The sequence below is a fragment of the Coregonus clupeaformis genome, unplaced genomic scaffold (assembly GCF_020615455.1).
Source record: "Coregonus clupeaformis isolate EN_2021a unplaced genomic scaffold, ASM2061545v1 scaf0431, whole genome shotgun sequence".
In the NCBI taxonomy this organism is placed as follows: domain Eukaryota; kingdom Metazoa; phylum Chordata; class Actinopteri; order Salmoniformes; family Salmonidae; genus Coregonus; species Coregonus clupeaformis.
Genome location: NW_025533886.1, coordinates 19,323 through 31,381, shown reverse-complemented (window position 1 = coordinate 31,381; position 12,059 = coordinate 19,323). Strand labels below are relative to the sequence as shown.

The 12,059-nt window shown below is 41.3% G+C and overlaps 1 protein-coding gene across 2 annotated transcripts; it reads left to right on the top strand.

The window, feature by feature from the left end:
* The first annotated feature begins 558 nt into the window (after positions 1 to 558).
* LOC121582288 (secretory carrier-associated membrane protein 5-like) lies at positions 559 to 10,623 on the top strand. Of its 2 annotated transcripts, none has more exons than XM_045215365.1 (7): positions 559 to 783; positions 1,387 to 1,442; positions 1,653 to 1,775; positions 4,663 to 4,819; positions 5,103 to 5,204; positions 6,463 to 6,580; positions 6,794 to 10,623. In XM_045215365.1, exons 2-7 carry the CDS (start codon positions 1,436 to 1,438, stop codon positions 6,983 to 6,985), a joined length of 699 nt encoding a protein of 232 aa, XP_045071300.1. In that variant the 5' UTR covers positions 559 to 783; positions 1,387 to 1,435; the 3' UTR covers positions 6,986 to 10,623. The 2 variants fall into 2 exon arrangements, with proteins under 2 accessions (XP_045071300.1, XP_045071299.1); XM_045215364.1 differs by having other exon boundaries at positions 1,650 to 1,775.
* Positions 10,624 to 12,059: the final 1,436 nt, after the last annotated feature.

Sequence of the window (12,059 nt, the reverse complement as noted above, 5' to 3'; positions counted from 1 at the left end):
TCTAATCAGTAAAGCTGTACTGAACTGAACCCCCTAGCTGGCAAACCAGAAACCAACCAATATCAACACTGCCATCTGCTGGCTAACATCCCTTCCTGTTTGATACATTATTGCGTGAAGACATTAACACACTGTAAACACTGTTAGTCCTCCCTATAAACCCCATGGCCCCTATTGAACAGTGTAAATGAGAACCCTCACAGACCGTAATTGCTGACCATTATTTCTGCACACGAATATCAACCATTAAGTGAAATATTTTATGCCAATGATTAACCAAAATACCTACTACTTGATCATTATTGATCAATAATCCTGTATTTAATTAATGTCAAAAACATTCATTTGGTGACAATCATGAGTCAAATGATCGAAGCCCACCAGTAACACCAGAGTAGGTCACTGATTAGATGGCTTTCTCTGTAGACAGCGGGAAATTAACTTCAGCACCGTGGAGAGCAGCCGCCATGGAACGAGGGAGAGCAAGATAGCGATTCGAACGTAATGTTAAAGACGCAGATATCGCGAGTAGAGAGCAGTGTGCCGATTGGTCAGAACTGATGGCACAGGAGATTTACGGACGATGATAGGACAGCTACGGCATTGAAGATTGTATTACCTCCACGATCTCGTATAAAAAAGTAAAAGAACAGTGATTTATTCTACTTTATCTCTTTATTATCGAGCTTTCTCATTCCTCATATTCGATGAGGTGGAACTGATAGCATGCAGCGGAGGGACAGAACATTGTAAATAGCAACAGTGCGCTCAGGACAGGAGGAGGTAAGCCGATTATGTTTACAAAGGAAGTTCGTAATGCAAGGCAGTTGGGGTCAGATGATCCCTATCAGGATAGAACTAACTTCAAAGATAACGGTTTGACTTGAAGCGAGTACCGGTAGTATATGGGTCTATTCAGCAAATAAAAATCAAAACACTGCGAATGTTAGGTTATTGACTGGGGTGTTCGTGAATACTCTGGCTGCTTTATTGAGTCTCCACTTTTACTCGCACACCGGAAGAATCACAGTTTTTAAACCCTGAAGAGCCACCATTGAGCCGATGCCTCCAACACGTCTCTGTGTGTGTCAGTAAATCTCTTCAGTCGAATGTGACACGTGACAACGTTAAGATTATAGATCTTGAAAACACTGCATTGGATAAAAGCATAGCTACAGTATATCATAAGTGGTGTCACACATAGGCTGCACACTGCCATAATTGATTAATCTCTTTCTTTCAATAGTCTTTGTTCAATTAATAATGTTAGGCGACTAATATAATGTGCAAATACATTTCACCTGTGAGTGAGAAAGCTGATGTTTAGTGTTGTTACTGAGTTTTAGAATGACTGCATTTACAAAGCTACACTTCCTTTATTTTTAGATTCAAGAGATTGAGGACCAAAACAATCCGAACAACAAAATCAACACTAATGGCTGGTAAGGATTTGCATGAATTGAAATTGACACACAGCATGCATATGTTTTTGTACATAATCATGGTGTTCTATAAAAAGTCATTTCCTGTAATGTTTGGCTAGTCTCTCATCAACCAATCATACAAACACTAGTATCTAGCCTAACATGACACACCTGCCAATGCCACCGATGTATTATTGACTCATGAAATGATTGCCATATCTCCAGCAGAGAATAACTTCCCTCCAATACCGGGGTTCATCCCCCTGCAGCCGTGTTTCTACCAGGACTTTGATGAGGAGATCCCTGAACAGCATCGCACCATGTGCAAGAGACTCTACCACCTGTGGATCTGTGAGTGCCCACGGCCTACTACCCACAGCCCATACTAGAACAACTCTAGTCAGCCACTCTGTCATAGAGTTCACATATTTAGGGGTTATGAGTTGTTATACCTCTTTCACACTGCTGAGCCTAGCCAAGTGAGCCTAGCCAAGCTGCACTGCGCTGGCCTGATTACACATCAACCATAGTTGCTGGAACTGTGCTGGAAAGGAACATGTAAAAGGAAAATAACTGTGCAAGGACAGTACGGTTCAGGAAGCCACAATAGTGTGAAACAAGTTTCCCCTCTGTGCAGAGTTTTTGTGTAGCCCTCTCTCCAGTGTCGCCTACTGTTTAGATTAGATCATTGTGGTGAACACACGAGAGCTGACAGTTAACCTCTCCCATGCCACATGTTGTCTTTATCCACCACAGCTACAAAGAATGACAGAGGGTGTTCTGCTGTAACTAGATATTTGTATGTCAGTGGCGGTCAGTGCCGTTTAAGATGAGGGAGGACCATTTTTAAAAATGAGCATGGCCTTATTTCTATTACAGCATATTGGATGACAGTCATTCATATTACATTCACCCAGCTCATTGTAACATCGATAGGTTTAGGCTACTACATGATACTCAAATTATCCCTATACCCATCATGAGGTTGCTACAATCTAGCCAACAAATTAAAGTTTACAATGTAGGTGCACAGGTCGAGAGAAAAATGTGAGTAATCAAGGTGACAGACAGTGACACATTCAATACCACCTTGCACACTCTTGCCTGCATCTAGCTGATCTAAGGCGTAATCATAAGTCCAATAGTTGCAAACGTATGTTTATCCCAGTTTTGTTCCGTTTGCTTCCGTTTAAGAAACGTTTTTAATCAGAATTTGGCGGGATGAATACACCCATGATCACCGCAAACACAGTTCACTTTCATAGTAGCCACATACAAACAGCATGATCATTTACTCGTTGTATAATTTATTCTCAGATCTACGCACTCTTCTCCTCTCACATTTTCCCTTCGGTTGTGGACTTCAGTGCACAATACAACAGCTGTCTGTGACCAGGCGAAAAAACCTTTCCAAGTCAAACCTTCATACCATAACTGCTAACCGGTACATACAGCCTACATCATTGTCACCATATTAGCTAACGTCATAGTCAACATAGCTAGCTACTAGAAGTAATGCGCTAATAAACCTGCTACAATCATGCAGTACAGTGTACAGCAAGCAGTTTAGCAGTTACACCGGCGGGCCCCGGTGGCAATAAATTAATAAAACCAAAAGCTTACCATGACTTGGAAGAGCTCCAGTATTGGATAGCCATAGCCAACTAGCTAACATAGCATCCCTCTCTGTTTGAGCCGGGTGTTTGAGTAGGCTAAACTAGCTATCTGCATTCGCTAGCTAGGTAAGTGAAAGTGAATGTGAAAAAATAATACAACTAAATATAGCTAGCTCTCTCTCTCTCTCTCTCTCTCTCTCTCTCTCTCTCTCTCTCTCTCTCTCTCTCTCTCTCTCTCTCTCTCTCTCTCTCTCTCTCTTGCTTCTTCATTTTTGAAAATTTGTATTTGTTCAAAACTGTTCAACTATTGTCTTTATCTCTTTGAGTCAACTACTCACCACATTTTATACACTGCAGTGCTAACTAGCTGTAGCTTATGCTTTCAGTACTAGATTCATTCTCTGATCCTTTGATTGGGTTGACAACATGCCAGTTCATACTACAAGAGCTCTTATAGGTTGGAGAACATCCTCCGGAAGTCGTCATAATTACTGTGTAAGTCTATGGAAGGGGTTGAGAACCATTAGCTTCCTAGGTTTTGTATTGAAGTCAATATACCCAAAGGACAGAAACTAGCTGTCGTCCGGCTACACCATGGTGCTACCCCAGAGAGTGCTGTTGAGGCTACTGTAGACCATTGCAAAACAGTGTGTTTTAATCAATTATTTGGTGACTTGAATATATTTCAATTTCTGAAATTCACTGAGGAGGATGGCCCTCCCCTTCCTCCTCTGAGGAGCCTCCACTGGTGTATTTGTCATCCAGGCCCATGGGAGATTATGCATTTGCTGCCCCTTCTTCTCATCTAATGACTTATCTTTTACTCTCTCTGCAGATCCCCCCATTAAGTGATAAACATTTAAACAGGTATTCTGTACCTCTGCGTTTGTACTTCTACACCACTAACAGTGTTGATGGAATAAACTCTTATATCCTTCCTCTCATTCCTTTTGTGTGTTGTGCTTGCTCTACATGTTTGATGTTTCTATGATTTCAGTCATTCTAAAATGTATTTTAATCCCTTAAACTCATCTCATTGAATAGTCACCCTTGTTGCATTAAATGAATAGACAGAATTGTACAGAAAACTCTAAAGTATTTTTTGCACAACTTAACCAACAAAAGTACTTCTAGCCTTCACTTTGTTTCTTTGCCGGAGATGAAAAAAGGCTAATCACTTAATGAGTCTATTATTATAGCTTTGGTTGGGTTTGTAGCTCAGATGTAGGGATATCTCTTCCCTTTGTGGACCAGTAATTGAAGCTGATTGGCTGCCTGTGGCAGTTCTGTGGAGCAGGTTGGAACTGAACCCCTAGCTCACGCAGTGCTCTAATTACAACCAATTCCATCTTAAGAGGAGTAGGTTTGCTAGATTACTGAGACAGAGCAAAACAGAGAAGAAGAAAGAAAATGTGGACACCCGCAGAAAGGGCACTCAAGGAACCGGAGTGGACAGAAAGTGCACATTTATCTAAGAGCTATTCTGACTGAGTGGAGTGTAGCACTTACTGGCTCTCTATCCTGCCATGCACCATGGTTCCCTGACTGGTGTTATTGTTATACTTTTGCATTGTTCTACTGGTGTGAATAACAGTGTGTTCTCCCGGTGGTGTGTTTTGTAGTGCATGCAATCACCCTGGCTGTGAATCTGGTGGGCTGCTTTGTTTGGATGCTGGGTGGAGGGGGCGTGACAAATTTTGGCATGGCCATCATATGGTTGATTCTCTTCACCCCCTGCTCCTATGTGTGCTGGTTCAGGCCCATCTACAAGGCCTTCAAGTAAGTGGATTTCAGACACACCCATAAGGTATCCAACTACCACTAGATAATTTTAAGCTATAACTAGGGCCCATAGTTTTTCTTGGTCAGGCTATGTGGTCAGGAAAACCCTCCAGTCCTACTTTGACACCATTATGCTTGATCATAGTGATATACTGTCAGTCAAGGGAAATCAGTTACCGCCAAGAGAAATCTTGAAAAGTGATTTACTTATTAACAAGTACCACACTGTATAATGTGTTGTGTGTCTGTGGACTTACAATTCCTTTTGTTGTTCTCCTAGGACTGACAGCTCGTTCAACTTCATGGCGTTCTTCTTTGTGTTCATGGCCCAGGTGGGCATCAGTATCATCCAATGCATAGGGATCCCAGGCTGGGGAAACTGGTAAGACTAACTGGTTACACATTAAAATAACCTTCATTAATAAGCCCATTATGAATGATTATACACATGTATTAATGCTTAGCAATTCTCCATAAAGTATTATAAATGAAAGTTATTGTGTTACCGACAAACTCTGTTTAGCCAAAACAATTCTGTCTTTAAAACGACAGCAGTATAACCTCCTACATTACCACACCCTGTCATATCATTAACAATGCCGTAGACGACAGTCAGGAAATAGCCTCACTCAGGACATTTATAACTTAATTCTGTCATTTGAGTTTAAGGCTGTTAAGGGCTAAATGTCACCTGGCTTCACTTTGATTAGCAGATATCATTGTAATGGCAGCTTCCATCAAGTATATACATGTCAACATTCAGAAATGGATAGTTATATGTGTGGGACATAAAACCTTTTTAAGGCTGATCCACGATATTAGCCGACTACATAAAGTGATCCTGATCGCTGTCATTTTAAGTTCAACTGTTCGTTATAGCATCATGTCTTCTACTATTTTGTGAAGTGGATTACTTTACTTTACTACAATTGATACCATTGTCATGATGATGATGAGGATGATAATAGTCTTATTTTCAGCATCAATGAGAGTTTTAGCTTTAGCTTCAGTGCATCAGTGTTCTCATAAAGCATTTATCCTGCAGACATACTGTACACTGAGTATACAAAACATTAAGAACACCTGCTCTTTCCATGACATAGACTGATCAGGTGAATCCAGGTGAAAGCCATGATCCCTTATTGATGTCACTTGTTAAATCCACTTCAATCAGTGTAGATGAAGGGGAGGAGAAAGCTTTTTAAAGAAGGATTTTAAAGTCTTGAGACAGTTGAGACATGGATTGTGTATGTGTGCCATTAAGAGGGTGAATGGGCAAGACAAAATATTGAAGTGCCTTTGAACGGGGTATGGTAGTATGTGCCAGGCACACCGGTTTGTGTCAAGAACTGCAACGCTGCTCGGTTTTTTACGCTCAACAGTATTCCATGAGTATCAAGAATGGTCCACCACCCAAAGGACATCCAGCCAACTTGACACAACTGTGGGAAGCAACAACATGGACCAGTATCCCTGTGGAACGATTTCAACACCTTGTAGAGTCCATTTACTGACAAATTGAGGCAGTTTTGAGGGCAAAAGGAGCTGCAACTCAATATTAGGAAGGTGTTCCTAATGTTCAGTATACTCAGTGTAATAGAGCAAATGGTAACTGTCTTCTTCTCCTCTACACCTGTCAGCGGCTGGCTGGCCACCATCTCTTTCTTCAGCTACAACCTTTGGATCGCCTTGCTGATGCTCATCCCCACCCTCTTTTTCACTGCCACGGCAACGCTGTCCTTCATCGCCCTCACCAAGGCAAGTCTGTGTCCTCTGTGTTCCGTCACAACCATGGGAAACGTAGAGCATGAAGATGTTTATGGTTTCACAGGTCTGGTGATCTTTATGTCACTCACTCATGCCCATTGTGCCGGCTGGTGCATAGGGAAGCAACAAAGGTCTCCATTGCTCTCTGTCATCTTTATGTGCAGCCTGACATTTTCCTGTTGTCCTTCTGCTCCTTCTCTCCAGGTCCATAACTTCTACCGTGGCAGCGGGGGCAGCATAGGCAAGGCCCAGGAGGAGTGGACCACAGGGGCCTGGAAGAACCCCCACATCCAACAGGCAGCACAGCAGGCAGCTATGGGGGCCGCCACGGGGGCCATGATGCCGGACCAACAGTACTCCAGCAACACCCCACAGTACAACGACAACCAGATGTAGGGGATGAAGTGGAGGGAGGGAGGCATGTCAAAGCATGAGCAGGAGTTGGGTATCTGTTTATCCCATCCCAATAAAGTGTGTCTCTATCGCAGCAGCTCTTTCTATAGGGCAGGGGTCGTCAACCTTTTTTTTGCCCAGGGACCCCTCCCAGGCAAACGGGCAACCCAGGGACCCCCATCATACGTTAGCAATTTCTTCTCACATGTCTTGTCTTAACATCAGGTGAATGATAATGGCAAGGAGAAGTAATCAACATTTAAAAAATGAGTAGATTTGGTAGATAGTTTTTCATTATTTTGACCTCCGCACATTATAATTGGGAAAGGAAGTGTAAACTCTAACATAGCCTATTAGCTAGAAAAGTAACTCCAAACACATTTTTGCTAAAAGCAGCTGTTTAGCTGGTTGAACAAAGGTTAGCCATATGTTGGCAAAAATGTATGTCCAGGTCAAGAAAGCTTACCAGCAGCCAGCGGCACTTGACGCACTGGTAGCCTATGTAATTGGCTCCAAAGAGTGTAATTTGCTCTATATTAGGAGTTGAGAAATAATGTTGACATCATTAGAAAGAAGATATTCTCCTCTTTTCTACTGTAATCATTTATTCTGTTGTTGCTAGCGATATACCCCTGCTATAGGGCAATACACTACACTACCACACTACACCAGCTGACAAGACAACATTTCATGTTCTCAGCATCTACACTGAATGACAGTATCTGGTTTCTACTGTGTGATGTCATATTTCTGCTTCTGCTGCTTTGTTTTGACGTGTCACATCAAAGATGTGTCCCTATGTTATGTCACTGTGTTAGCAGGGCCCTGTGGCCACCTGCACACAGCATCAACTCTGCTTGTCAGAGCTCATTCTGATCACCTACTGTCCTCTCCTCAGTGATCTTTGGGGTGGTGGTGGTTTTTGGTAGCCTCCTCCTGCTCTTGACTTGTAAAGTAATGCTTATGATATAGTATTCAAATTATACATTTGTTTGTTTTATACAGTAAGTTACTGGACTCTAGGTTTTGTCGTGAATAAATGTAGTCAGTGGCTGTAGGAAGAGAGGCGTGTATGACTGTGTTTGAATGCAGTACTATTAACATATTTATTTCATCTACTGAAATGTAAAAAATTATAAAAACATTTTATTACAGAATGTAGCACTGAGATAACTTTAATATTTGACCAGGAGTGTTTATGTACAGTAGGAGATAGCTTATTTGGTAATACATATGTATGTTTATGAATGCATTACTCAATCAAGTGAATTCCAGTTGATTGAACAAAAAGGGCTATCCTCTGAGCTATCAGGGTGCTTTGTGATTCTCAGGTAAAGCAAAGCTATAAACACTGAACACAAACTGTGAACCTTTTCTGTTTACGTCCATGTGTATGTTTTTGATAGCTTATATAATATGTATTTCAAATGAAACCATAATCCTGTTGCCTCAGGGGTATTAGTTTTATTTGATTCATTATGTAACTTGAAAAAATGGTTGCACTAAAATAAGACAAGGTATTACTGTGAGGTAAAGGTCAGTATGTACTGTAGTATTAGAGACGTATAGAAAAGTACGCTCTTTTCTCTTATTTATCAATATTATTTTAACCCTTTAAACTTGATATTAGAGCAGCACTCAACTACTGAATGTGTGAAAGTCCTCAAAATGGCAGTATCTCACATTTTACTGCAGACATCTGAATTTGGATACCATTGAAAGAAGCAATAACTCCTGTTTTTATCAAATTCATAGTATACACCGCCTTTGATTTAATATTGAGGAGGTAGTGAGATTTGGAACTCCACTTCCTTTGAATTTGGCCTGGACGTTGGTGTTGGTGTCCCTGGGGTTCACTGTCTACACTGATATCTTTCATCAGGGTAGCTCAGAGGCTGTTTTAAAGAGCTTCAATGGAGAGCTAACTGTGTGCTCCCAGCTCCCAACCTGAGATGAAAGATTACAGGCCAGTCGCATTTTCATTTTCCACAGTCATGGAAATGGGACTTTCTTCTAATAGTCTGAGAAGTAATGAATGCATACCAAAACAATGAACTATTTGTAGGGGACTATTGTACAATATGTCTTTAGAGCAAGGCTCTCCAACCCTGCTCCTGGAGAGCATTAACGTCCTATAGGTTTTCGCTCCAATCCTAATCTTGCGCACCTGATTCTAATAATTAGCTGTTTGATCATCTGAATCAGGTAAATTACAACTGGGGTTGGAACGAAAACCTACAGGAGGGTATCTCTCCAGGAACAGGGTTGGAGAGCCCTGCTTTAGATAGACATGTAACATCTAATGTAAATTAATCAATGTGAGCTATAATTTAATTGCTATGATTTCACTTTTGTTTCTCGTTATGTAATTGTTTTGCATTGAATGTCTACATGTCTTAGAGGGTTCTCTTTTTTAAAAGTGTGTACTTAATGTCTTGTCTATGGTAGACATAGTTAGACAGCAACGTTGTACTGTATGGCTTGTTGTATGGTTGTTTGACCACAGAGGGGCGCTGATGGTTCCTTTTATCTGTATGAGAGAAAATCCCTGATAAACAAGCTGCCTGCACTCAGTCGTCTGGCTCTCCATACAGTAGACTTTAGGCCTATAGGTTAGTCAGTATTCAGTCTACAGCTCAAGGGTTCCTCCTGTTCCCAGGTGGTAGCTACCTGTGACCAGGAAGGAAGGGAGAGATAGAGCCTTAGATCTAAGTGGGCTCCAGTCAGCCTCAGCCTGGCTCATAATGCCCTCCTGCCACCTCTCTCTCTCACAGGGGCAGATGGCTGAGCAGGCGGTCCCTGTGAACACATTACAGTGTGCTCTATGCTGTAGGGGAAAGAGAGACATTTATGGCACAAAATGGGTGCCATTTCCTCTGGGGTAGTAGGGCTTTGAAAATGACCTAAATGGCCTCCTGTTGAGGGAAGGAGAGAGAGAGCAGTAGAAAAACAGTGTACCTCAGGTGTTCATTAGTTCATGTTCTAGCTAGATCCCTAACCTGGCCTAATCTATATATACCAAGGCCTCTTAACCCCTCAAGTAGCTGTATTCAACATTATTATGCACATTACTTTAGAGAAATCCCCCAAACCTATACTTCTTTTCTCTCCTACATCTAAAAGGTATCAGCTATGTACCCAGTGTAGGAACTGGGGTATAAACTATGCAGTTAGCCCTTGACTATGGAAGGGATGTGTTTGTAAGTACAGTTGTTTAGGCTTAGATTAGCCAGTGACTGATGTAAAGATGTGTAGAGCACTGTTAGCTTAAACTGTGATATAATCAGTATTCAATAAGCTGCATCTCTGCAGTAATCAAGCAGAAGCATTGACCAAAGTGTTCCCCTGGTACACATTCACGTGCAACCACCGTAGCTCATACCAGCAGATGCTGCTGCTTCTTTGTCATGTCCATGTCATTAAATGTGTGAGGAGATCATTGAACCAGTGCAATATCCTCTTTATGCTGATCATGTGAGGTTGTGTGGTCATCTTGGAGAGGAAACTAGACAGTATTCTGAAGCACAGTTAGAAGGGGAATTTTATTCTAAAGTGTAAATGTTGTTAAAAAAAATGTTTTGTCTTGTCATTTTATGTTTTGATTTCCCTTATGGACATTAAACAAACTCTATTCCATCTTATGCTATGAATATATATTTTCTGGTCTTTGTGTGTCTTGACTGTGTGTGGAGCCATGGTATGAGTGTTAGTGGGACTGTCTATTAGTTGCTGTCACTGTAATAGCTCTCCAGTCCCATGCTGATTTTGGAACCAGGCAGTTAAATATGCGTTATGAAGGTTTTGTATAATTTCAGCCAGTAATTTTGAAAGTAGCGCTCACGAGCCAAAACGGGTCCCCGGAAATTGTGCACAATTGTGTACAATGTCATCCATTTCATATGATATGAGACGTCCTGAAACACCCCCCCCAATCCGTATGATATGTTACAAATTCCAATTCATACAATATGTTAAGTGCTTAAAGGGGAAATCTGCATTTGCTATATCAATTTGTTGACTTGAATTAGTTAATTATTGATTTGTACCCATTGAATCTTGAAGAATATAACTTATAAATGCCTCATGAGCTTAGTTCAACTGTTTTACTCCAATGTTTGTTAACAAGGTAAATGTAAACAAACATGATATAGAATAAAAACATGGTTGAAACTATACGTTTTATATCATGGATGGTCAGTCTTTGCCTCCATAGCTCTGTCTATGAATTTGAGAGTGGTTACATTTCTCCAGCCCCATCCCTCAGCTTTTTACCGAAACAGGGAGCAGGGACATCACTTTGCTATTGTTTCAACTGCTGATTGATGCTTTAAGATCCTGTTCCAATCTCTAACTTGCTGTCTGGAAGTTATTCATGTCCCTTGTTTACCCACAGTCTCTGTGCAGATCATTAATCTGCAGTCACTAAAGCATCTCACAATGTATGGCACCTATTTGTTGCAATTGCCTTTTCTTCATTTTAATCAAGAAGTTGCATTTCATAATTAAAATGTGATTTTGAAATACTTTCCAAAACATTAAACACAACAAATGAAACCAAGAAACATTTATTCTCTATCTAGTGAGAAAACCTAGTGTGAGCCTGTGCATCCAGGAGACTGCCTATAGGTGGCAGTGTTGATCCAGTGTGAGTGAGTGGTGGGCTGTTAACTGTTCAACCAGTTGCCCACTGGGGGCAGTATATGATCTGTGTTTCTCTCTGCCAGGGTGAGATTTCCCCACAGACACAGCCCTGAACATGAACAGAAAGAAATCCCATATAATCAAGGTGATAAAAGCGATATGGCCATCATTTACTTGTCTGGCTAATAACTTTACTCTTGGTCAACTCAAATTTACTGAGCACAATTTCACACTGGACATCCTCTGAGAAGGTGCCTCATCATAGATTAGATTCAAAAGCCCTTTAACTGTGGATGTCCCCTTGCCTTCCCACTCTCCCTGTGTTGAGAGTGATATAATCACTCAGAGGAGCTGGAGAAGAAAATACACAGTGATATAGGCACCCAGAGGACCCACCAGCAGTCATGGACCAGCTCTGTTATTGGTATAAACATGA